Source organism: Stenella coeruleoalba (genome assembly GCF_951394435.1).
Source record: "Stenella coeruleoalba genome assembly, chromosome: 3".
NCBI classification, from domain to species: domain Eukaryota; kingdom Metazoa; phylum Chordata; class Mammalia; order Artiodactyla; family Delphinidae; genus Stenella; species Stenella coeruleoalba.
The window spans coordinates 168,129,505-168,155,844 of record NC_137148.1 but is presented as its reverse complement, the minus strand read 5'-3'; the positions used below and the strand labels follow the sequence as shown (position 1 = coordinate 168,155,844).

The 26,340-nt window shown below is 53.7% G+C and overlaps 1 protein-coding gene across 1 annotated transcript in view; it reads right to left on the bottom strand.

Moving 5' to 3' along the window:
- Nucleotides 1-26,340, bottom strand: part of FBN3 (fibrillin 3) — a 62,367-nt gene that overhangs the window by 12,529 nt on the left and 23,498 nt on the right. Inside the window, exons 27-55 of the mRNA XM_079918888.1 lie at nt 26,129-26,254; nt 25,556-25,678; nt 25,261-25,386; nt 24,150-24,275; nt 22,634-22,798; nt 22,355-22,477; nt 21,755-21,880; nt 21,518-21,640; nt 20,870-20,992; nt 20,348-20,509; nt 19,264-19,332; nt 18,073-18,198; nt 14,493-14,618; nt 13,965-14,114; nt 11,507-11,578; nt 9,275-9,400; nt 8,873-8,998; nt 8,286-8,411; nt 7,812-7,928; nt 6,017-6,145; nt 5,399-5,518; nt 4,548-4,673; nt 3,727-3,879; nt 3,517-3,582; nt 3,173-3,298; nt 2,412-2,531; nt 2,167-2,289; nt 1,212-1,346; nt 927-1,052 (exon numbers count right to left, since the gene is read on the bottom strand). Of these exons, the coding sequence (XP_079775014.1) occupies nt 927-1,052; nt 1,212-1,346; nt 2,167-2,289; nt 2,412-2,531; nt 3,173-3,298; nt 3,517-3,582; nt 3,727-3,879; nt 4,548-4,673; nt 5,399-5,518; nt 6,017-6,145; nt 7,812-7,928; nt 8,286-8,411; nt 8,873-8,998; nt 9,275-9,400; nt 11,507-11,578; nt 13,965-14,114; nt 14,493-14,618; nt 18,073-18,198; nt 19,264-19,332; nt 20,348-20,509; nt 20,870-20,992; nt 21,518-21,640; nt 21,755-21,880; nt 22,355-22,477; nt 22,634-22,798; nt 24,150-24,275; nt 25,261-25,386; nt 25,556-25,678; nt 26,129-26,254 (3,585 nt within the window). The remainder of the gene's footprint in view (nt 1-926; nt 1,053-1,211; nt 1,347-2,166; nt 2,290-2,411; nt 2,532-3,172; nt 3,299-3,516; nt 3,583-3,726; nt 3,880-4,547; nt 4,674-5,398; nt 5,519-6,016; nt 6,146-7,811; nt 7,929-8,285; nt 8,412-8,872; nt 8,999-9,274; nt 9,401-11,506; nt 11,579-13,964; nt 14,115-14,492; nt 14,619-18,072; nt 18,199-19,263; nt 19,333-20,347; nt 20,510-20,869; nt 20,993-21,517; nt 21,641-21,754; nt 21,881-22,354; nt 22,478-22,633; nt 22,799-24,149; nt 24,276-25,260; nt 25,387-25,555; nt 25,679-26,128; nt 26,255-26,340) is intronic.

The following is a 26,340-nucleotide window of genomic DNA, read 5'->3' as shown; positions in this document are numbered from 1 at the left end:
GGGTGGGGATGGTGGGTGGAAGGAACGAGCTGTCTGGGTGCCCCTTCCCTGTGGCGTCCAGCGGTGTTGAGAGTCTACACGTGGGCTCCCAGCATCTCCGGCGCATCTGTGCCCGTGCACGGGGTGGCATCTTGCAAGCTGTGACTGCTCAGTGCTGTTAAATGCCCTCTCGGGGCTGGGGCTGGGCTGTGGCGGAAGCTGCAGACCCCAAACCGGAGAGGTACCCCTGGGCTGCAGAGGATGGCTTCCTGAGGTCAGAGGGCAGCATCCCTCTGGCCGCAGAGAGAACAAGGGACAACGTGGAGGCAAAAGGTGGTGGCGTCCAGGAGAGACAGTAGGGACAGAGCGAGGGGTAACATCCAGGGAAGTGGAGAGGAGGACATTGGGTTACTCCAGGAGGCTGGCTTGGGGGTCTGGGTGGGAGGTAGGGCATCGCTGAGACGAGGCTTGGGGAGCAAAGATGCTGAGCTGAACCTGGGGTGCATGGGGGATGGGGGTGTCCAGGAGACAGCTGGATACACACGCTTGATCTGAAGCTGCGGGGTGGAGACTGTGCTCGGGGTCGGGGGAGAGTAAAAAGGGAGAAGAGCGGCAAGGACTGTGGGGACAGGGACAGACAAGTCTCCGGGACAGACGGTACCACTGGGTCGCCCTCCAGGTTTAGCTCTTAGGAAGTGGTGAACCTGGGGAGGGCCGGTTCCTGGGTGTGATGATGGACAGGGCAGGGGGGAGATGCTCTAATCTTCCAGGGGGTTTGACTGAGGGGACAAAGGGAAGCTGGGGGCGTGCGGTGGACACGTGTGTCCGGATTGGCTCAGTGACCCCCTCGGTGGCCCTGGCCCCGTCCCCGCCTTGGGGAGCTCCCGGGTGGCGGTGCCACATGCTGGGTGGCTATGTCCCCCGTACCTGGGTCTGGCCACACTCACCGTGGCACTCAGTGAAGTCAGGGCTGGGCTGGAAGCCCTCGTCACAATCACAGCGGAAGCTGCCTGCGGTGTTGACGCAGCGGCCATTGGCACAGAGGCTGGGCTGGGCATGGCATTCATCGTCATCTGAGGCGGGAGGGATGCGGCAGGCCGGGGGGGAGGCCAGAGTCCCTCGAGCTGGCCTCCACCTCCAGGGTCAAAGTCTGCCCCCCCACACCCTCTGGCTTTGAACTCTCCCATCCGTCGGGGGCAGGGAGACCCTGCATGCCTGAAGCCCTCCTGTACCTGTGCAGCCCTCCCCAGAGCCCAGCTGGGGCCGCATGCCCGGGGGGCAGATGCAGGTGAAGGTGCCGATGAGGTTCTTGCACATCATGCCCCGGGTGTGGCAGTCCTGCTTGCCGTCTGCACACTCGTCCACATCTGCGGGCAACCCCAGACCAATGGCGGTGAAAACCAGACACACCATGGACCAGCTCCGGGATGTGAGGACCTGGACCCCACCCCCCAGTGGCCTCGGTGGGCCAGAGTGAGGTCCTTGAAGCACTGCCAGGCGCCCGTTCCTCCCCCGACCGTCCCAGACCTCCTGGGAAGCCAAGGGGGGGCGGTCACAACTGCCCCCAGCACCCCCATTCCTTGCTTACATCAGGGTCTGTGAATCTGTCTGGCCTGCACTGTGGTCCCTGGAACACTGACTCTGAAATAGCCCTTGAGGGACCAAGTCACAGGCCAGGGTTTCTACCCTCGACACTGGACATTTGGGACTAGAAAATTCTTTGTGGTGGGAGCCTCTTCTGCACACCGTAGGATATTGAATAGCACCCCTGGCCACTCGATGCCTGTAGCACCCACCCACCCACCCAACTGTGACAATAAAAAATGTCTCCAGACATTGCCACATGTCCCTGGGTCAGGGGCACCATTGCTGTCCCCACTGTGCTGGCCCACTCAGAGCATGTCCAGCCGCAACTGGAGACGCCTCGAAAGCCACACTCACTGTTCTGTTAGATCGGGGAGCCAAGGAGATGCGAGCACCCCCTTTCATAACTATAAAAGCAGAACCACTGCTCACAAAAGAGCACCCATTGCACCCTCACTCGCCTCAGCTCTCCCCTCACTTTATCACTTATCGCTCATTCCCACCCTTGGAGGCAGAGGTCTTATGTCTCCATTTTCTCTCGGGACCGAGGCACGGGGAGCCCCAGGGCCCTACCCATAGCCCGCCTGCCCATACGGGTCCTACCTCGGCACATGGCCCCATCCTCTCGCAGGGCATAGCCAGACGGGCAGGTACACACATAGGAACCCTCAGTGTTGTGGCAGCGGAAGGCGCAGAGCAGGGGATTCAGGGAGCACTCGTCAATGTCTGGGGAGGTCAGTGGAGGTGCCGGCTGGGTGGGGTCTGCCTGCAGGACCCCCTGTCCCTCTCTCAGGCCAGCCCCCCTCACCCCTATCACACAGCCCAGGTCTGGGCAGGCAGGGTCGTACCCTCACAGGTCATCATGGGACCAGGCTCAAAGCCATCAGCACAGGCACATTCGAAGCCTCCAATGATATTGGTGCAGGTGCCTTCCCCGCAGGGGTGTCCGACAGAGCACTCGTCTGTGTCTGGGGTGGGGGTAAGGGGGTGGTCAGAGCCTGCAGAGGGCTCCCACCCTTGACATGATCCTGTCTGCCTCCTGCTGACTTCCTACAGAGTGGATAGGGCCAGATCTGCTGCACCTTTAGGCTGGATGGGGGCTTCCCTGGTGGCGCAGTGGTTGAGAGTCTGCCTGCCGATGCAGGGGACGCGGGTTCGTGCCCCGGTCTGGGAGGATCCCACATGCCACGGAGCGGCTGGGCCTGTGAGCCATGGCTGCTGGGCCTGCGCGTCCGGAGCCTGTGCTCCGCAACGGGAGAGGCCACAACAGTGAGAGGCCCGCGTACCGCAAAAAAAAAAAAAAAAAAAATGCGTAATAGACTGGACGCAGGGCAGGCATGCAGTATGTGTTCAATGAATAAATGAATAAGTGAATGAGTAAATGAGTGAGTGAATGAATGAGTGAAGAGCAAGTAAATGAATGAAAAGTGTGCGAATGCGTGAATGAATAAGTAAATGAATAAATGAATGAGTGAATAAACAGCAAGCAGCACGAGTGGGTGGGGGAGAGTGACAGTGGCTGAGCAGCAAGGTGCTGCCTTGGGTGGTGTCTGCCCTCCCTGGCTCCTTCCTTCCCTGGGAAGCAGGCTGGGGCGTGCTGGTCACTCACCCACGCAGCTGACACCTGTGAAGTCCAGGCTGTAGCCAAAAGGACACTCGCAGCGGAAAGAGCCATCGGTGTTGACACAAAGGCCGTTAGCACAGACGCCAGGGTTCTCCGCACACTCGTTCACGTCTGCAGGTAGCGGAGGTTGCAGGCACGGCATCTGTCATGCCCTGGCCACACTCAGGGTCTCTTCCTTCCCGCCAGGGGCGTGGGGTCCAGGGCTACCCATGGGACGAGGAGGGAGCCTGAGACTTGGGAACCAGGGTAGAGCCCAGACAGGGCTGGGCGGGAAAAGAGGAGACCGCGGTGGCCCAGGGGGGCTCTTAGCACGTGGGCGAGGGGCTCACCTTCCCGAGAATCATCTGGGCCTGGGACTGCCCCGTGGCCAAAGGGGCACAGCTCCTGAAAGGCGGCTGGACACCGAGAGGGGAAGGGAGGTGAGGGCCTGGGGCCACGTGCAGCCCCCAGGATGCCCCTGTGTGTAGGGAAGGCTGAAGGAGAGCAGATGGGGGCAGGCAGGCAGGGTCAGGGGAGACTGGACGGGGGTGGGCGCTCACCACTGCCCTCCTGAGGACACAGCTCGCAGGGGTCATTCCAGCCCTCGCCGGGCCTCTGGCTGCAACAGCACCGGGTCTTGGTGGTGTTGAAAGCTTTGGGTACCGAGCACTTTCCAGCCTCGAAATGGGTGAAGCAGAAACTCTGCCGTGTGTCTGTGGGGTGATTCCCCAGAGAAAAGCTAGGAGGGCTAGCCACCCCAGTCCTCATGAATAGGGTGGTCCTGACCCTACCAGCGACCAATCAGAATGCTCCAGAATCACTCCATGGTGATTGGTTCAGGGACGGACATGTGACCCACACTGGGCCAATGAGGGTCAGTCCTGGGGTTTTTGCTGAAAATCTGAGAATCCCTTCCAGCAACACCCCACATTCACATCTGTGGGGGTCATCTCAGGCTGGGAGAATGGTCAAACCTAGCCATGTTATTCTTGGATCAGAACTCCTTTCCTGGAGAGGCAAAGTGACTCATTCCAGAAAGCCAGAGGACCCAGATTTCAGACTCCAAATCCTCATTACTGACTCCCAGTCCTTAGCCCTGGAACACTACCGGCCTGAGATGTCCTTACAGATAGGCTGGGGTTTGGTTCACCACTGGCCCCCATAACAACAAATACTTGTTGAGTTGCCCTGCCCTCTGCCTTGCTGCCCTAACCTGGGAGAGAAGAGGCCAGCTCAGCCTGGGTGAGGCTAGCCCACACTGGACCAGGCTCCTGGAGATACATACAAGAAACTGCAGCCCCCTTTCTGGGTGACCCAGCTCTTCCTCACCCCACCTCCCACCTCTTCCCTAACCCTGTGTGCTCCCTGGCCCCAGACTCACCAAAGCAACGGTGCCCGTTGTCAGACAGGACAAAGCCAGGCGAACAGAGGCACTGGAAGCTCCCGGGGCTGTTGGTACAGGTGCCAAAGAGGCAGAGGTTGGGCTCTTCCAAGCATTCGTTGATGTCTGGAGGGGCAGGGACATGAGGTGGGTGGGGTGCAGCAGGCCCTCCACTGGGGTGGGCGGCCTTGGCTGCTGGGAGGGGCAGATGGAGTGGGGGGCCCAGGCAGGGAGGGTCCAGGGACTGACGCAGGGTGGGGGTCCCCAGGGCTCAGGATTAGCGGAAGCACCAGGTGGGCAGTGTGTGTGTGGGGGGTCTTTCCTAGAAGGTGTCTCCAGGGTAGGGGTCATGGTCTGGAAAAGTTCATCTTTAGAGAGTAAATTTATACAGAGCTAACTAAGTAAGACTAGATAAAATTAGCCTACAGTGGAAGAAGTTAGCTTGCGTTGTACTAGGCTAGCCCATCTGCTAAGCCCAGGCTGGCCCACATTAGCCCAGACTGTACAAGCCTAGTCCAAGTGGATGAGTGGACCAGAGGTGTTCAGGCCAGACTGGTCCTTGACCACCACTCATCAAGCGAGAAGTTCCATGTTTGGTGCAGTGAGACCCACACCCATGCCCATTCTATAGGATTCACGAGGAAGCCTGGGGGCCCCAGAGAGAGAGCGCCCTGAGCCAAGAGAGCATCCTAAGAATAACAGTATATGGAGCTGTATGGGGTGCTGTGCTAACTGCATCTCTTCACTCACCACCACCCCAGCTGGCATTCCCATTTTACAGATGGGGGAAGAACAGAGGCCCGGAAGTACCTCCCTGGCTCCAGAGCTGGGAGGTGAGGCCAGACACTCACCGACACAGTGGTCACTCTGCACCTGGAAGCCGGGGGGACAGATGCAGCGGAAGGAGCCCTCAAGGTTCTGGCAAGTACCTGGCAGGCAGGTTCCCGCGAGGCTGAGACACTCGTTGGCGTCTGGGGAGAGGAGGAGGAGGGGTCCCAGCAACAGCTGGTGGCAGGGGCTTGCCTGGGGCTAGGACCGGCACCTATGGTCACTGCATGATGGCCAAGGCCCCCAGACAAGCCTTTCTGGATCCAGAGGAAGGGCTGATACTCAGGAAAACAGGGACATCTGGAGAAGAATATTCTCGGTCTTGATGGGGGTTATAGGTGGAGCCAGGGGAAGGGGAAGCAAAGTTCCTAATCTCAAGCCACTCACACACCCCTTTCATGGTTTTCACGGCATCCATTCAACACCTCTATTATACCATACTTCATAAAACTTAGAGCTTCAAGACAGCCTCACCCTAAATCACAAACCCTGTGAAAACATGGGTGTGATGTGCTGGTTTTATACCTTAAAATCAATGCATGCTTACGAAATGGAACCATGTTCACTTGGAAGTACCAACTGAAGGTAAACTTAGAGTAGGGGCAGGCTGAGATGGCTTCCAGCACCATGGTGAGACTCACCTATGCAGTTCTTCCCATCACTTGTGAGCTCAAAGCCATCCTGGCAGAGGCAGTGGAAGGAGCCTGCTGTGTTGAGGCACTGGCCAAATCGGCACACCTGCCCCACGATGGTGGTGCATTCATCCATGTCTGCAGATGGAAGATGGGCCACTGGGGTCACCCACATAGCCTAGGGCTCTGAGCCTCCCTTGCTCTTCTGTTCACAGAGTTGATGGCAGTGACTTCAATTTACTGAGCACTTATATACCAGCTGTATATTAACCCTCCAACTATCCTATAAAGCAGACACCAATATTCTCTAATATGAGCATCTTAAGGGTATGAATTTGCCTGTACATACTACCTTAGCTGCATCCCACCAATTTTGTTGTGTTTTCGTTTTCATTTAATTCAAAATGTTTTCTAATTTTCTTTATGATTTGTTCCTTTTTCTATGGATTCTTTGGGAGTGTATTATTTAACTTCCAAACATTTGGGGATTTTCTGGATATCTTTCTGTGCCTGATTTCTAGTTTAATTCACTTACATTCCAAGGACCTATCTTGTGTAACCTCAATTTTTAAAATTTTGTTGTTTACCTTATGGCCCAGAATATGGTCTTTCCTGGTGAAGGTCCATGTGCACCTGAGAAGAATGTATGTTCTGGGATGTTCTATAAATGTCACTCAGGTCTAGGTGGTTCACATGATTGTGCAGGTGTTCTATATTCTTACCGATCTTCTACTTGTTCCCTCTATTATTGAGGAAGGAATGTTAAAGCCTCTAACTGTAATTATGAATTTGTCTATTTCTTTTTCCGTTCTATCAATGTTTACTTCATGTGTTTTGAAGCTCTCTTGCTAGCTGCATATGCATTTATGATTGTTATGTCTTCTCAGAAAAACGACCCTTTAATCAATATATATTGACTCTCTTTATTTCTGGTAATATTCCTTGTTCAGAAGTCAATCTGGGGGCTTCCCTGGTGATGCAGTGGTTGAGAATCCACCTGCCAATGCAGGGGACACAGGTTCGAGCCCTGGTCCGGGAAGATCCCACATGCCACGGAGCAACTAAGCCCCTATGCCACAACTAATGAGCCTGCGCTTTAGAGCCCGCGAGCCACAACTGCTGACCCTGCATGCCACAACTACTGAAGCCCACGCGCCTAGAGCCCATGCTCCGCGACAAGAGAAGCCACCGCAATGAGAAGCCCACACACCGCAACGAAGAGTAGCCCCTGCTCGCTGCAACTAAAATAAAAGCCCGCAAGCAGCAACGAAGACCCAACACAGCCATAAATAAATAAACAAAAAATTAAATAAATTTATAAAAAAAAAAGAAGTCAATTTGGCCTGATATTAAGATAGGTAGGTACTACTATTAATCTTCTTTTTACAGAGAAGGAAACGGAAGCACAGAAAGGTAAACGACTTGCCTAGGGTCACACAGCTGGCAGATGGCAAAGCTGGGATTTGAACTCACACCACCTGACCTTGGAATCCACTTTCAACCACTGCACTGAACTGCCAGCATCACACCACCCACGTCTTGTCTTCACTGTTCACTTTTCTCTCTGTACTGTCCATCTCCTTCTTATCGACCTGAGTGTAGGTTCTAGTGAGGGACCCTTGGTACTTGACAATCGAAGGGGTTTGGAGAACTTTACGGTTAACTAGTTTTCAATCCCCTGAGGTTGTTTTCCTGAAGGTATCCCTGGGGCGAGATCCTGTATTTCAGAGGGGTGTCCTCAAGCCAAGGACCCACTTTTCAGTGGGGGTGCACTGAGGCTTGCCCACCAGCCTGGGCAGCTCACCCACGCAATGTCCGTTGTGTGTCGCCACAAAGCCAGGGAAGCAGAGGCAGCTGTAGGAGCCGACGATATTCTTGCAGGTCCCATTTCCGCACGGCTGCTGGTCACACTCGTCGACGTCTGCCAGAGCAAAGCCCCTGATCCCCGCCCAGCTCACCCAGGGCATCGGGCAGCTTGGGCAGTGAGGGCCTGGCTGGACCCAGCCCCCCTCTCCTGTACTTCACCCTGCCCAGGTGGATGGGAAGTGATGGCTGGGAAATATCCCTATTTATCACTTCCATTCTATAGATGGGAAAACTGAGGTGCAGGGAGGTGAATAAGTCATTTACCCAAGGTCTTAGGTGCCAGGGCTCACAGCTGTGAGTCTGTGAATCAGGATGGGCAGAAGCACCACTCCCACCCCAGGGGAGGTGTAGACCCATGGCCCCTCGCCCTTGGCAGCCTGGCCTAAGAGGAAGGAGCAGAGGGGGCTCTCACCCATGCACAGGGTCTGGTCTGCGGAAGCCCGGAAGCCACGGTGACACAGGCACATGTAGCTATCAGCTGTGTCCACACAGTCGCCATGGCTACAGACGTTTGGGATCTCCCGACACTCATTCCGTCCTGAGGGAGGGCAGGGAGTGTGGTGCCCCGCAGAGTCCCCACCCCACAGTGTGTTGCGAGCCATCACACGTGGCAGTGGGAGAGCCCGACCGCCTACCCATTTTAGCTGCTGTCCCAGGGGAAATGCTTCACCTCCCATTTCACCCTCACGACTCCCCTTAACAGATGCTCTCAGCACCCCCACCCCAAAGTACAGCCAAGGAGGGAATTCCCGGGCAGCCCACAGCTTATAACTCCACGCTTCCACTGCAGTGGGGCATGGGTTCGATCCCTGGTCAGGGAACTAAGACCCTGCAAGCCGTGCGGCACAGCCACCCCGCCCCCCCCCCCCCCAAAAAAAAAGTACAGCCAAGGAACAAAGCCCGGACAGAGCCGTGCCCTACCCAAGTCACAGCGGGAGGCAGAGTCTGGCTTTGTCCTACACTCCACTCCCTCACCTCCCTACTGGGGTCCCCACTTACCCACACAAGCACCCCCTGGCGACAGCTTGTAGCCTCGGGCGCACTTGCAGCGGTAGCTGCCGGGGATGTTGATGCAGTTGGCATTCTGCTGGCAGGGGCTCTCCCCGCTGGCACACTCGTCCACATCTGGGGAGTACAGCCAGCAGGGTGGGGTTGAAAGAGACGCTTCCCTGCAGAATCCAACCCTAAACCCAGCCCTCCCCCCCCCACTTCAGAGCAGGTGGTCCCTCCAGAACCACACTGAGCGGGGTGATGTGGGATGGAGCCCCTCGGAAAGGCGTTAGCCCCATACACAGAGGGGGAAACTGAGGCTCATGGGGTTTAAGAGACTTGCCCAGAGAGCACAGGCTGGGAGGGGGGACCAGCATCCCACCCGGGGCTGGGGAGGCAGGGGGGCGGCACCTTCGCAGACCAGCAGCACCCTGTTGTAGCTGAAGCCCGTGGGGCACTCGCAGCGGAAGCTCCCAATCTGGTTGATGCAGACGCCACTGGCACAGATGGCAGGGATCTCCCCACACTCGTCGATGTCTGGGGAGGGCGCCAGCCGTCAGGAGCAGCTCAGCTCCCGGCAACGTCTGGGGACCCTGACCTAAGAGATCATGCGGTCTAGGAGAAGATGTGTCCCCCAACCAGCACACACTTGAAAAATCCTGCAGTGGCCAAACTATATCTGCTCGCACCGGAAAGAAATCAGGATGTGGGAGGGAAGGCAGGGGGAGAAAGCCTCTTTCTCAACAAAAATGCACATTTGCTGTGACCCAGCAAGCCTGCTTTGTGGGGTCTCCGGGAACGAGGCAGTCCCGTGTGTGAGCAGGAAGCTGCACGGGAGGACCTGTGGTGACGTTTAGCGAGAAACTGGAAACATCACCGGAGGAATGGATGACAAAATGTGGTCCCTCCCTACAAGGGAATACGATTCATCCTGAAAAAGGGGTGACACACTGACACTCACTACAACGTGGAAGAACCTTGAAAACATGATGCTCAGTGAGAGAAGCCAGTCCCCAAAGGACAAATACCGTACAATTCCATTTATATGAAACGTCCAGAACAGGCAAATCCAAAGAGATGGAAAGCAGAATAGTGGTTGCCAGGGGTTGGGGGAAGGCAGAACAGGGAATGGCTGCTCATGGGGACAGGGTTTCTCTTTGTGTGATGAAATGTTCAAACTTCAATTGAAGTGATGGGGCACAACTCTGTGAATATACGAAAACCCACTGAATTGTGCGCTTTTGATGGGTGAAGTGAATTATATCTCAATAAAGCTGTTGTTTATATAAAAGAACCTAGAATCTGCCTATGTGTCCATCCATGGGGGACTGACTTATGACCTGGGATGTGTCCATGTATGGAATACTACAAAGCAGGGCAAAGAGGGAGGCAGTGCTGCATGTAGTAACCTGGCTGGTTCTTCACGACTCTTTGCTGGGTGAGAAAAATAAGTTGCAGACAAGACATAAGAAAGCACAGAATTTATGTCCAACTCCCCAGAAAACAATGCCATACATTTTCAAGGGTGGATCTCTATGTGTGTTTAAATGCATGAAGAAAGAACTAGAAAGAGGGCTCCCCTGGTGGCGCAGTGGTTGAGAGTCCGCCTGCCGATGCAGGGGACGCGGGTTCGTGCCCCGGTCTGGGAGGATCCCGCGTGCCGCGGAGCGGCTGGGCCCGTGGGCCATGGCGGCTGGGCCTGCGCGTCCGGAGCCTGTGCTCCGCAACAGGAGAGGCCACAGCAGTGAGAGGCCCGCGTACCACAAAAAAAAAAAAAAAAAAAGAACTAGAAAGAAATACTCCAGGTGTAAAGCATGAATTATAAATCAATAAATCTATTGTTCATATAAAAGAACCTGGAATCAGCCTGTATCCATCCATGGGAGACTGAGTTATGACCTTGGGAGAGTATGAAGGAGACTTAGATTTGAGGGGGTGACTGGAGGGGGAGTTGCTCTTATCTGCTCTGTTCCAATTGTTGAAAATAAGGAGAATACAACGGTGGAATGAAAACAACTGAAAATAGGTTCATCAATGAAACACCGCACAGCTGAAATTTGGCATTCAGGTATTGAATTGCACAAAACCTCATTTAACTTAAAAAGGGAGCGTTCTGCTCCACTGCAACACGGATGAACCTTGGGGGCATTATGCCGAGTGAAATAAGACAGACACAAAAGGACAAATACTGTACGAATCTGTTTCTATGAGGTCAGATTTACATACAGAAAGTAGAATGGGGGTTCCCAGGAGCTGGGGGAGGGGGATGGGAGTTAGTGTTTCATGGGGACAGAGCTGCAGTTTGCGAAGATGGAAAGTTCTGGAGATGCATGGTGGGGATGGTTGCACAACAGTGTGAATGTAATCGATGCCATTGAACTGGACACATAAAAATGGTTAAAATGGTAAATGTTATGTGTATTTTTACAGAAGTTTAAAAAATGAATAACAATTTAATAAAAATACTCTCATTGCTTTTTTTAAAAAAGGGTCAGGATTCCTGGCCTGGGGAGTTGGAAGAATGAGGGTGTGGGGTAGGGGAGGGTGGAAGGGAAAGAGCTGTGGGGGGAGAGGAAGAGAGGGGGCAGGGCTCTGGGCACAGAGTGACCTGGGGCTACAGACAGGAGGGTGGTGGTCACTCACCGAGGGGCTTCCCTGTGTGGATGTCAATGACGAACCCGGGAACCTGGTTTCCACACAGGATCTGGTAATCCACTGGGCAAAGGAGAATGGGGAAGGCAGGGCGTTGGGGCTGCAGCCTCCCTGGGAGGACACCTCCTCCTCCTCTGATCAGCTTGTCCATCCCTGTAGCCCAGTGCTCACCTGGCCCCTGACAACTAGTCCCTCTCCCTCCCTCCACTCTGACCAGCGCTGGGAGGGTTACGGGTGCCATTCGCCTGTGTGGTGTGATCTTCTAACACATAGACATGACCTCCCTCATCTCTTCCCTGCGTGAGTGCCACCAGCTACACCCCACTGTCCTCACTATAAAATGCAGACTCTTCAGTATGGACCTCAAGAACCTTCACCCTCAGTCCCACCTTTCCTCCAACAGCATCTCCTGCCCTCCTGTTATATGATTTCATTCCATGTCTGGATGTGTCCTGCTCTGTCATGCTACCGGAACTTTGCATATGCTGTTCCCTTTGCTGTTCCCTAGCATAGTCCACTTCAACCTTGAGGACTCTGGGCAGCCCACCACTCTGGCCCTGGACAGCTGATGACGCCATCCTTTGGCTCTTCCAGGGCAATTCACTCTCTGACTGTATCCCACTGCTGACACCAAGATGCTGCTTGCCCGACCTAGATTCCCAGGTGGGTGGGTGTCCCTGGACCCACCTGATAGACATGGGCAGGCATTTGGGCAGTGCCACCTTTCCCCAGGTCCCTGCCCTGCTCCTCACTCGCTCTTCTGCCTGTATCATGATGAGAACAGACCAATCTCAGTGGCCCCTATGCCTAGTGTGGACTTCTGTCTCATCATATTCAACCTGCACCTCAGATTCAGGTGCCTAAGATTCAGGTAGGTACCTAACTCCCAGCACATAATCTGTGAGTGACATTTGATCTGTCTTGACAATCTCATGACCAGACTTGGCTGTCTGCAGTTTCCTCCCAGACTGCACAGCTTGGGTCTACCTTATTCTTATTTCCTAGAACCCAGAACAGGGCCCGGCACTCAGAGACAGCCAGTAATGACCCCTTCTCATACCACTACACTGGGTTGAATAATGACCCTCCACCCCCAAAGTTCATGTCCACCCAGACCCTCTGAATGTGACCTTTTTGGGAAATAGGGTCTTTGCAGATACAGTCAAGTGAAAGTCATCCTGGATCAGAGGAGCCCTGATGCAATGATTGGTGTCCTTATAAGAAATGAAGAGACATGTGGAGACACAGGGAGAAGCCATATGAGTTGAAGGCAGAGATGGAGGAGATGCAGGTACAAGCCAAGCAATACCAAAGAATGCCTGGAACCACCAGAACCTGGACGAAGCAAGTAAGAATTCATCCCTAGATCCTCTGAAGGAAGCGTGACCCTGCCCACACCTTGATTTATGACATCTAGCCTCCAAGACTGTGAGAAAATACGTTTCTGGTGTTCTTTTTTTTTCTTAAGCCACCAAGTTTGTGGTATTTGTTGCCACAACCCTAGGAAACTAATTGTCTTAGTTCAGGCTGCTATAAGGAAATACCATGAACTGGATGGCTTCAATAACCAACGTTTACTTCTCACAGCGCTGCAGGCTGGGAAGTCCCAGATCAAGGCACCAGCAGATGTGGTGTCTGCTGAGAACTCTTCCTGTCTGTCTTCTTGCTGTGTCTTCACGTGGCAAAGAGAGAACGTTTCTTGTGTCTCTTCTTATAAGGGCACTAATCGCATTTAGGGGCTCCATCCACATGACCTAATTAACTCCCAAAGGCTCCACCTCCAAATGCCATCACACTGGGGGTTAGGGCCCCAACATATGAATTTGGGGGGAACTCAAACATTCAGTCCATAGCACTAATAAACTTGTAACCCCCTTGTTATCCCCTCTACTCACCGCTCCATTCCTGCAGCTCTTTCTGATGCCTGGGCTGGTTGCTAGATCATCCTAATAGGTCTCATCCCAACTGCCAAAAAGTTCTTCTGCTCAGTCCTTCTTTCAGGACTTTGCTCCTGCTGTTCCTTGCCTGGAATACCCTTCCTCATCCTGACCGACATTTCTGTAATCCTCCTCAGAGCTTCTGCAAGCTTGCTCCGCCCACAGCTCATGGGGCCCTGGTGCCTCCAACCAGCTGTGCTTTTCTCTCTGGCCCTAGGCACTCACTCACTGACCCCCCCACCCCACCAAATAATCTGTGAGTGTTCAAGGTTCTTTAGCACAAATGAAAGCCTCACTGATCCATCCTGAATTCCCCGAGTCTGTGAAATAGAAGGATGCCTTGCCCTCCTTAAAAGTATTGATTTTTCCATACGTTGACTGGGATGGAACTTCAACTCTTCAGCTCTCATCAAAACAACAGACTCATCTGGGAGTTCTAAGTGCGGTATGCCTCATTAAACACTGCATTAAAAAGGGCCAAGCTGGAATGAAGGCCAGGGAGGGGCACTTACGGCTGGCAGGAGTTGGGCAGGCCTCGCAGGGTCTATTCCAGGCCTGGCCAATGTTGTAAGAACAGCAGCACGTCTTCCGGGTCACGTTAAAGGTCAGCTCATTCCGACATGTACCGTTATAGTGCCGGAAGCAGACACTCTTCCTCATGTCTGCAGTTGGGTTGGGGTGAAGGATGCAGGCAAGAGACACCAGAGGAAGAGAGCCAGAGAGATAGGAATTCATTCATAAATCCATTTGGAAATTACTGGCTTGACTTCTCCCCAACACACATGAGGGTGCCCTTCACGTTTAGCCCTTCTCAGGCAGTGCACAACCTGGACAACCATACACGGCAGCCCTGGGTCCCTGAGCCCTGCAGCCTTGCTCACTGCTGCATACCAGCATCTCAAATACACTCACCCTCCCTTTCTCCTCCCACAAACATGCCTCTCCACACTCTTCCAAGGCCTGGAGACTCCCAGAAGCCCCTCCCACACCCGAGTGCTTTCCCCACAACGGCTGGGGTCCCCCATCATCACACTTCGTACCCATGCAGTTGTTGCCACCGTTGACTTGCAGGTATTCCGCTGGGCAGACGCAAGTGTAGTTCCCCAGAGTGTTGTAGCAGGTACCAGGGCCACAGATGCCCGAGTGTGCAGAGCATTCATCGATGTCTGCAGGGGGAGGGAGGAATTGTCTGCATCCAGGAATTGTCTGGATAACTCCCCACCCCAGGTCTGCTAGAGCCACTTCACTATGCGGTTGAGTTGAGTTTCAAGATTAGGTTAAAATGCACGGACATCTTAGTGATGCGTAAAGACACGGCACAGTATTAGGTGGGGAAAAAAGTTTACTATGATCCCACTTCTAGTAAGAAAAAATATGATCTGAGCTCATTTAATGATATTATCACCAAGAGTGGGGCAATCATGTGCTTCCCGGTGTGATGCAATAGGAAGCAAGAACCCTATGAATAAAATATTCTTGAAAGAAAAAAGTTGATTCTCAATCTCATTGATCCCTTAGTCCAGAAGCAGCACACATTTTCTGTAAAGGGCTGGAAGTAAATATTTTTTTCAGTTTTGCGAGCCAAACAATGGTCTCTGATGAGCTATTCACTTTGCCGTGGTAGTGTGAAGGCGGCCAGCCATAGACAATGGGTAAACAAACTAGCATGCTGTGCGCCAGTAAAACTTGATCCATGGCCCCTGAAATGTGCATTTCATGTCATTTTCATGCGGCACAAAGTATTATTCTCCTTTTGATTTTTTCCAATAACCTAAAAATGTGAAAAGCATTCTTAGTGGGCTATACAAAAACAGGTGGTGGAGTATTAGCAAGCTAGGAGTGACATTTCCAAAAATGGCAGAATAGGGAATGTCAGAGCTTTATTCCTCCACAAAAACAGCTACTGAGCTGAGCAAAAACTGACAAAATGAACTTTTGAGGAACTCAGGAATCCCGTCAAAAACTTACAAAACCAGGGGATCTGATATATAAAATATCCTAGAGAACCCACAGAATGAAAACTATTAGCGCTAATAAATGAAGCGGGCACAACGCAGAATGCAAGATCAACACACTGACATAGAAATTTCAGTTGTATTTCTACAAACTACCAAAAAGCAACTGAAAAGGAAATTAAGAAAATAATTCCAATTATAATAGAATCCAAAAGATTAAATACTTAAGAATAAATTCAACCCAAGAGGTGAAAGACTGGTACACAGAAAACTATAAAACATTTCTGAAAAAAATTAGAGAAGACCTAAATAAATGGAAAGACATCCTGTGTACATGGATGAAAAGACTCATTATTGTTAAAATCGCAATACTCCCTAAAGTGATCTATAGATTCAATGTAATTCCCATCAAAATCCCAGTGACTTCTCTTCTTTTGGCAGAAATGGAAAAGCTGATCCTAACATTCATATGAAATTGTAAGGGACCCCAAACAGCCAAAACAATATTGAGAAAAGAAAATAAAGTTGGAGGAGTCACACTTTCCCACTTCAAAACCTACTTACAATGCTACAGTAATCAAAACAGAGTGGTACTGGCATGAGGATAGAACTATAAATCAGTGGAACAGAATTTAGAGACCAGAAACAAACCAAGACATCTACAGTCAATTGATTTTCACCAAAGTGCAGAAAGAAGTCTCTTCAGCCAATGGTGCTGGGACAGTTAGATACCAACAGGCAAAAGAATGAAGTTGGATCCCTACCTCACACCATATACAAAAATTAACTCAAAATAGAAGACCTAAACATGAGAGCTAAAACCATAAAACTCTTGGAAGAAAACATAGGGGTAAATCTTAATGACCTTGTGTTTAGCAAATGGATTCTTAGATATGACACCAAAAGCACAAACCACAAAAGGAAAAATGAAACAGATAAATTGGATTTCATCAGAATTTAAACCTGCTGTGCATCAGCAGACACTATCGAGAAAGTGAAAAGACAACTCACAGAACTGGAGAAACTCTTTGCAAATCACATATCTGATGGGAGTCTTATATCCAGTATATATAAAGAACTCCCACAACTCAACAACAGAAAGGGAAACAATCCAATTTTAAAATGGGCAAAAGACCTAAATAGACATTTCTCCAAAGGTACTCAACCTCATTAGTCATTAGGAAAATACAAATCAAAACCACAATGAGATACCATTTCACACCCACTAGGATAATATTTTACACAATGGAAAATAACAAGTGTTGATAATGATGTGGAGAAACTAGAACCCTCTTATGTTGCTGGTGAAAATGCAAAATGGTGCAGGTGCTGTGGAAAACAGTTTGGCAGTTCCTCAAAAAGTCAAACATAGAATTACCATATGACTTAGTGATTCTAGGAGTTAGACAAAATGTTTGACAAGGACTGGCTACAGAATTTGTCCAGGGCAAAGTATATGAAGAATTTCAAGATGGTGACAGCAGAGCATTAAACTAAGCGGGGGTGGGAGGGGTGGGGGAATGGCACCCTTTGGAGTACAGGGCCCTTGAGTCTGAAAGCTGGGAAATGCTGCAAGCCTGCAGCCCTCAAGGGCACAAACTGGCCCTGCGAGGCTCCACAGCCAAGGTTAACATTCAGGTTGAAGTCTCCCTGCCCTGTGACAGTCAAGAAATGCAACACAGGGCCATATCTGAGGACAGGACTTTTCCCTTTTTCCCTTGAGAGTCTACGGAATAGGGGAGGCAGGGAGGGATGAGATATTTTTCAAGCGTTTCGGGTTCTGACTCTGGTTTGACAGCTCCCACCTCCATGTAGAAAGGAAATTGGGCTTTCAATCTTAGATCTCTCCCTTCTTTCACCATTTCCTTGAGTTTCTAAAGAGTGCTGATCAGAGTGAAAGATCTACTGTCCTCGTGTGCTGATGTCAGTGTCTGGTTGCATGCAGGTGCTCAGTTAATATTGTTGAAAAGAAGAAAAAGAATGGATTGGTGGACAGATGGATGGATGGATGAAGGAAGGAAGGAAGGAATTTCATATATTGCATCAAAAGAGCTCAGACTCAAGGATAAGGACGGCTGGGCTCAAAGCCAGTTTCAATCACTTACTAGCTGGTACCTCTCAAGTGACTTAACCCCCTTGAGCCTTAGTTTCTGCATCTGAAAAATGGGGTCATAATAGGAACATCTTTCTCATGAGGCTGTTTTGGTGAATGAACGAATGGCAAATGCAGATGTCAGCACCGTGGTGACATGCAATCACAGACACCAGTTAACTGTTGATTGTTACTAAGACGCAGAAGAGGACAGTAAGGAGACAAGTGAAAAGGAAAGGTATGGCTGTTCCTTTGGTGTCTTTCCCTTCCCCCTCTTAGCTCTGGGCCTTGCTCAGCTTTTAATCAAAGGGAAGAAGGGCATGGTCACCGAGATAAAGCCAGGTCATTTCTGAGTGGGAAGGAGGCTGGAGGTCAGGCAATGGGGAGACGGGGAGGGGGCAGCGGAGCAGAGGGTAGATTGGGACATTCCGAGGAAACCTTCCCAACCCTTCTAATGGGCCCCAGGCAACAAAGCAGGTGAGAAGACTCCAAGGGGCATGTGAGGCCCCAGTACCTGAAAAGGAGGTGAGGCTGAGCAGGAAGGCAGGGAGGATGGGGTGGGTTCAAGCTCACCCTCACAGATGCGGGTGTCCTCATTGAGGTGGTAGCCAGGTGGACACTCGCACTGGAAGCTGCCGAAGGTGTTGACACAGTTGCCCCCCTGGCACAGCCCCGGCAGCTCCTGGCATTCGTCAATGTCTGTCAGGAAGTGAGGAAGCTGTGATTGGAAGGTAAATCCAAGCAGAGGACTTGGGGGACACCCATGCCTTGCCCTGGGCTCTCCAGGGTCCTGGAGAGTCAGTCCTGCTTCTTTAAGAATACTCAGGGACTTCCCTGGTGGTGCAGTGGTTAAGAATCCGCCTGCCAATGCAGGGGACATGGGTTCGATCCCCGGGCCGGGAAGATCTCACATGCCATGGAGCAACTAAGCCCTAGCACCACAACTACTGAGCCTGCGCTCTAGAGCACGCGAGCCACAACTACTGAAGCCCACGCGCTGCGAGCCCGTGCTCCACGAGAAGCCACCGCAATGAGAAGCAAGCACACTGCAGTGAAGAGTAGCCCCCGCTCGCCGCAACTAGAGAAAGCCCACGTGCAGCAATGAAGACCCAACGCAGCCAAAAATAGATTAATTAATTAAAAAAAAAAGAATACCCAAGAGCTGTTGGATATTTGGAGGCTGCACCCAGACTCTCCTGGGTCAATGTCACCCTGAATTCATCCTCTTTCCCTTCATTGGATAGAACATCCTTTCATCTATCCATCCATCACAAAGTTCCGTCTTGATGGAATTCTCCAATCTCATTACCCCCATGGATAGATGGATGGATGGATGGACGGATGGATATGGGAGGATGGATGTGTGGATGGGTACATGGGTGGATATGAAAAGTGCTAGATGGGTGAATAAGCAAATGGGTCAATGGACGAAAAGATAAATGAGTGGATGGATGGGTGGGTGGGTGGGTGAGTAGATGTACGAACATACTTATATATATGGATGGATGGATGGATGAATGGATGGAAGGAAAGAAGGAAGGAAGAATGGATAAATAGGGTATGGATGTATGGGTGGGTTGAGGAGAGATGAATGGATCGATGGGTGGATGGGGGCTGGATAGAAGGATGAATCAATAAACCAACAGGTGGAAGAGGAGACGGCTGAGAGGATCTGCCCCCAACCCCAAAGCGGCCCAACTCTGTTCCTCGCTGAGGGGGGAATGAGAGGAAGGTCAATCAGTGGATGGTCTACCAGGAACTCACCTTCCAGAATGACGGTGATGGGATTGGGCCGGAAGCCCTCACCCCCCGGGCACAGGGTTCTGTACTCAGCTGCAAGGGAAAGAGGTGCTTGTGAGGGGCTGTGGGATGGGGCATTTGGGCAAAGCTCAGGGGAAGCAGGGGAGAGGAGGTCCCCTAGAAAGGGCTCAAGAGTGGGCCTTACATCCCTTTAGCACAGAAATTACATCCCTTACCTCCTCAGCCTCTTGGGACCAAGAGACATTGAGCCTCTTGGGGGATCAGCCTCTTGGGACCAAGAGACATTGAGCCAATCCTGGGGGATCCAGTGTGTGTGTGTGTGTGTGTGTGTGTGTGTGTGTAAACATGTGCTCACAAGTCAACATGTGAGCAGATGGATCTGTGGTAGTAGCTCAGGGTAGGTAGGGATCCTTTGTGATCCACAACCAGACCCTAGTGTGACCACAAGTTTCCCCCATGAAAGGAAGACCCTGGATGTACACACACACACACCTGAATAGGTGGACAGCTGCCTCCCTACTTGACACCTGACGACTTTGCAAATGCTCTTCCCACTGCACCCCACACGCTTTCCCCTACTCTGCCTGGAAAACTCCTACTCACCCTTCAAAACCTCATTCAAGTCCCTATGTTGGGAAGGCTTCCCTTACCCCCTTCCTCTCCATGGCTTCCTCCTGACCCATCACTATGCCTCAAACAGACCCTTCGGATAGTTCTACTCTCAACAGTCCAGGGACTGTTGGTTTACGGGTAAGGGGCAGTGTACAGCAGTTGCAGTCCATCCTTCTCTAGGTCCCCACCCCTACAACAGGACACAGAGGAATGCTCAATGTTTGTTGATTGACTGAGTGAGCAAGCGAATATAAACACACAAAGAATTTGCAGGAAGAGATGGCAGAAGGAGACTTTGGGGAGAGACCTAGATGATGAACTGCTGAGAATATGCTGTGTGACCCAGGGCGAGCCCTTCTCCCTCTCTCATCCCCAGTGTCCCTCCCTTAGCAGAGATGACCCACTAAGCCCTGCGGGAGCCTGGACCAGGCCTAGGTCTCTGCCTTCCCCCGCCCCCACTCCCCCAGGGACTCACTGGTATTGGCCAGCGGGCACAGCTCACAGGGGTTGCCCCAGGCCCGTCCCAGGGAGCAACAGCAGGATGCTCGGGTGACGCCAACCCCAATCTCCACACTGCAGGAAATGCCACCGTCCCCTCGGTCCTGTGTGTCCAGGAAACAGTTCCCGACCCGGGTGTCTTAAGAGGCAGAAAGGGATGGTTAGCAAGTGGTGGGGGAGAAATGGTGAGTGTGTGTGTGTGTTTGCACTTCTGTGTACGTGTAACTGTGTGTTACTCTATGTGTGTCTGTGTGTGCATGGGTGCCTCTGTGTGTGACTGTGGAAGTGTGTGCATGCATATTTCTGTGTGCATGTGTGACTCTATGCATGTGTCTGTCCGTCTGTCTAGAGCAGAAGGCTGTATCTCAACAGACGATCGGGATGATCACTCTGGCCAAGGGCCTGTGTGTCAGGAGCAGGTGGATCTGGGTGACTCAGGCTATGGCCCCATCCAGCCCACTGACCCCAAAGCCCCACCCGGAGTGGAGTGCGTGCTCACCCACGCAGCCCACCCCGCTGGGGTTCAGCTCAAAATCCTGGGGGCAGTTGCAGAGGTAGCTGCCGGGGGTGTTGACACACAGGCCGTTGATGCAGTTCACGGGGTCTGCACACTCATTCACATCTGTGGGGTGGGGGCACCGTCAGCAGGGAGCCCTCCCTTGACCCACTTCCCTCCTGCCTTCTTCCCAGGGAGTCGAGCCCTGGCTGTTGGGGGCCAGGCTTAGGGGCCAGGTCACATCCTCCCCCGGGAAGAAAGCCTGATGGGACAGCAGCCTCTGGAGTCTGCCTTGTCCCAGGCGACCCCACGCCCTCCCCTGCTCTGTTCTACTTGGCCTGGAGGTTTGCCCTTGACAGCTCTCCCTGCCCCAGATTCCACGAGCTAACCTACAAAAAGCAACATTCAGGACATGTTCTGAGCCAGGGGCTGGCAGACTACAACCTGTGGGCCAAATCCGGCCCCCTATCTGTTTGTGTGAATAAAGTTTTATTGGCACACAGGCACGCTCATTCATTCACTTATCGCCTGTGTCTGTTTCCGAGCAACAGGGCAGAGACTGTATGGCCGAAACCTGAAAATATTTACTGCTGAACCCTGTTTGGGACACATGAGCTGCATGCCCCCTCCCCAGCCCCATGGACCCCACACCTGTGCAGTTGCCACCTCCGCGGTCCAGCTCGTAGCCCTCATCGCAGACGCAGCGGAACATGCCTGGCAGGTTCTCACAGCTCCCGAACACACACAGGTTCCCGAGAACACACTCGTCCACATCTGGGGGGGGACCCCAGCTCAGCGCAGCCCAGCCCACCTGGCATCCTGCTCCTGTCACCCCCAGTGCCAGCGGCTCCAGGGACCCGCCCACACCCCAGCAGCCCCAGACCTCACCCTGGCAGGCGTGCTGGTCCTCGGTGGGGTTGAAGCCCATCTCGCATTCACAGCGGTACCCCCCGGGGGCATTGAGACACTGCCCATTCTCGCAAAGGTCCACATTCTCCGCACACTCGTCCCTGTCTAAGGGGACCCAGAGACAGAGGGCTGGGGGTCAGCTGGCCAGAACCCACTCAGGGTGGGCAGGTGGCCCCTGTCATTCAAATCCTTCAGTCACCCAGGGTTCCAGGGAGCTGGCAAGTAGCACGGGGAACTTGGAGGGCAGGTGACCAAGTCAGGGCCAGGAGCAGATAGGGGACCTGGTCACTCAGGATCTGGGGTGGAGGGCCGCCAGGAAGTAAGCAAGTTCTCCTGTTCCCCACATCCATAAGGCTCCATGCATTCTGAGTCCAGGGGAGAAGACTGCCTCCAGGGACTCAGGCTCTGGCCTGTGGCCCCAAATGCTGAAGGCATGTCCTCTCCGGCACCCACGGGGTGGGTGGGTGGATCAGTGCAAGTTGGGAAGCCAACTGACCACTGTGGCCACCTTGGAATCCAGCCCCCATGGCTGTGCCTCTCGGGCCCCTCCAGCCCTCCCATCCTAACCCCTGACCTCACCTTCGCAGAAGTAGCCGTCCCCAGCAAAGCCCGGGGGGCAGGCACAGCGGTAGGAGCCGGGGGTGTTGAGGCAGTCAGCTCTCGGGCTGCACCCATGCTCCTGGAAGGCGCATTCATCCAGGTCTGCAGGAGATGGGACCCGGAGTCCCCTGGGTGTGTGCACTGAGGGGCTGCAGGGAGGCAGACCCTCCAACCCCAGCCCTGACCGGCCCCCCTGGACATGCCTGAGCCCAGCCACCCCTCCCTGCCACCTGCCTCCCCCTGCACCGCCCCACCTACCTCTACAGCTCTTGCCCGGACCTCCGGCCCTCAGGCACTCACCGTGGCATTCGAAGCCATCCCCCACCCAGCCTGGCTGGCACCTGCAGCTGAAACTCCCAGGGACGTTGAGGCAGGAGGCGTGACCATCACAGCTGTGTCCCCCAAGCTCACATTCGTCCACATCTGAGAGGAGAGGGACCCAGGCATAGGAGGGGCAGGACCAGGAGAGGGGGTGGAGGATGCAACACCCCCGGGAAACCTGGGCCCAGTAGAAATAGGGCTTCAGGTACAGAGTGGCAAGACTCAGTGCAGGAGCAAGGGAGAGAGCAAGGATCTTCCCTAGGGCAGGGCTGGCCCAGACATGTCCCCACACCACTGCGGGAGCTTCCCCCTTCACCCAGAGCCCAAGAGGAAAACCCCCAAACCCAACAGGGCATGACTCCCAGAAGCGCCCAGAAATGGTCTGAAATGGCAGCATGAGAGACTTAGGGCAGACGCTAAGAGGAACTGTCCTAATGCACACGCTCCCTCTCTAAAGCAGGATTTCCTTCTAAAGCAGTGTGTCTAATCCTCAACCAATTTTGCATCACACTTATCTCGGCCATGTTCATACACCGCCTAAATGAACTGCTGTTCGCTGAAAGTTTCTTTACACTGTCTCCCATTTTTACTCACGTGAACATATTTTAAAAGAAGAATAACAACGATCTCTAAGAAATCACGGGTTTGATACTGTTTTCCAAGGTTTCTTTCCAGTATGCATTAAAATAACTATGTAATTATGGCAGGTAGAATTATGTTCTCCCAAAAAAATGTGTTCCAATCGTAACTCCCAGAACCTCTGAATGTGGCCTTTTTTGGAAATAGGGTCTTTGTAGGTGTAACCAAAATCAGATGAGCTCATCCTGGATTACAGTGGGTTCAAAACCAATGACTGGCATCCTCATAAGAAGAGGGAAATTTGGACACAGAGAGGAGAACACCCTGTGATGATGGACGTGGAGATTGGAATGGTGTGTTCAAGGACGCCAAGGACCAATGGCCACCACCAGAAGTGAGGAGAGAGGGATGGGAGAGATTCTCCCTCTGGGGCCCCAAGAAGGAACCAACCCTGCCGACACTATGATTTCAGACTCTGGCCTCCAGAACTGTTAATTCTAGAGAGAGTAGATTTCTGTGGTTCTGAGGCACCAGGTTTGTGGTCAGGGGGTTCAGCAATCCTGGGAGGCTGAAACAAGAACTACGGAAGTGTTTAAATGTTCATCCCTGTACCACTTAAGAGCATCAGGCTAGCATGCTCTGGGAACTGGTGTGGATACAAAGGGACCCAGAGCTCCCCCCGGCAGAGCTGTTAAGGGAGCCCCAGGAGCACGTGATCGGATCCTAAGTTTTGCTTTAACGTGAGGCCCCACCAGTGGAAATGTGTAAGAATGAGGTCTGGCTGTAATCTGCTCCAAGGGATGGGGCAGACCCCACGAACCCTAAGTTGGCCCCTCGGGGGCCCCCTCGCCTGCTCCACTGACCACCAGCTCACCGGAGCAGCCTGTGGCCCCCTTCCTGACGACGTAACCCAGCTGGCAGTGGCAGACAAAGGAACCCCTTGTGTTCTCGCAGACCCCATGGAGGCAGATGTAGGGGTTCAGGTCACACTCGTCCACGTCTGTGGGATGACAAGAGAGGAAGCAGGTGAGGGTGGGGATGCAGCAGCATTGCTAAGTGCCCTGCCACATGGGTCCCCTGCATCGGGGTTCTCTTCGCCCATCTTCAGGAGTGGGGAACTCCCCCAATTCCACCGCTGGGCAGCCGCGAATGTTCAGTCAACAGTCTACAGCACATATTCCGTGGAACACACCGGACATGCATTCCCAAAAGGATTTTATACCAATACATTTAGACAACGCTGAGTTAAACAAAGCTAACTGGATATTTTTCTCCTGCAGGCCTTTTCAGAGCCTTTATGCCAACGTGGATCTGCAAGAAGGGATGGAGGAAGCAGCATTTCCTATTTAACTTGGTCCTAAGCCCCCTTTTCTTCAGTGTTTCCTAAGACACCTGTGATCGGGAATGCTTTAAGCTGCCCTGGGCTGGACACATCTCCCTGGGAGGGTTATGTTTTTTACTTCCTGGTACTTCCTCACACTGGCCCCAGCTCTGCCCTGATGGGGCACCCAGTAGACATCTGCTCCCTGGGCCCCGTGATGACCTGCAGCCAGGACAGGACAGTGATCACGGCCCAAACAGCTTGGATCCCCAAGCAGGGCTCAGAGAACACAGTGTCTTTCCATCTAGCTCACCTTCCTCTGCAGAAAACCCCTTGGTCTGCAGTGATCCTATACATTGCTTTCAGAACAGGGCACACGCCTCTGCGTGCACAGGGTACACGGTAAGTGTTCGATAACTGTTCATAAAATAACAAGGTTCAAGGGCCTCTGCTGCTGTGAATGAGATCCCACGGGTCTTGGTGCAGGGGCTCTAGGCACAGGTGGCCAGGAGCAGACTGCCAAGTGCAAAGCCTCATCTCCCCTGCCCGCGTGTGACGGGGATGGGACTGTCGTCTGTCTTGCCCACGTGGCCTCCTTGTGGAAGGCCTGGTGGGTGAATTGTGAAGCTGCCTCCTCCACCTGTATGTAGTCCCAGCTCCTCACCTACACACGTCCTCATGTCCAGCGTGGCCACAAAGCCGTCATAGCAGAGGCAGCGGTGACCCCCCGGCACGTTGATGCACTGGCCCCCGTCACAGATGTCCGGGTTCTCCTCACACTCGTCCACGTCTGGGGGAGCAGGGTGGGGGGCTGGGCTGCAGGCAGGCAGGGATGGAGGGGGAGTCCCAGGGACCCTGCTGCAGGGTCAGCGGCCTGTCCCGGGTCTGGCCGGCTGCGTCTGGGTCAGGAAAGGCGTGTTCCCCATCCCACGCGGAGGGAGGGGGCCGCGCCCACCCACCTGCACACGCCCTCCCATCAGGCATCAGCGAGTAGCCGTGTCCGCAGCCACACCGGTAGCTGCCCTCGGTGTTAATGCAGTGCACGTGGCACCCACCGTTCCCAGAGCGGCATTCGTCCACGTCTGCGGGAGGCAGGGCGAGGTAGAGGTCGTGGCGGGAGTGAGGTGGGGGTCGTGGCGGGGTGCGAGGCAGGGCGAGGTGGGGTGTGGTGGGAGCGAGGTGGGTTGGCGTGGCAGGGCGAGAGGCAGGGCGAGAGGCAGGACGAGGTAGGCGCATGGCGGGAGCGAGGTGGGGGCGTGGCGGGGCGGGAGGCAGGGCGAGGTGGGGGCGTGGCGGGTGTGAGGTGGGTGGGCGTGGCGTGGCGGGAGGCAGGGCGAGGCAGGGCATGGCGGGAGCGAGGTAGGGGCGTGGTGGGATGGGAGGCAGGGGGAGGTGGGAGCGAGGTGGGGGCGTGGCGGGGGCGGGTCAAGCAGGGGTCTGACTAGGGGGCGGGGCCAGCAGAGGCAGGGACTTGGAGAGACTGCTGTGGTAGTGGGGGCCTCGGCTGGGGCTGGGGGCGGGCGCGGTCTCACCCACGCAGCCTTGGCGGTCAGGTGTGCTCTGGAAGCCGGCGTGGCAGGAGCACTGGAAGGCACCGATGACGTTGACGCACTGGCCGTGGGGACACAGGCCGTCACTCAGGGAGCATTCATCAACGTCTGCAGGGGGAGCACATGGCTGGTGGGGACAGCAGGTAGGGGAGGGGCCCCAGGAAGGCCCGGCCTGTGTTCAGCCGCCATCTGCA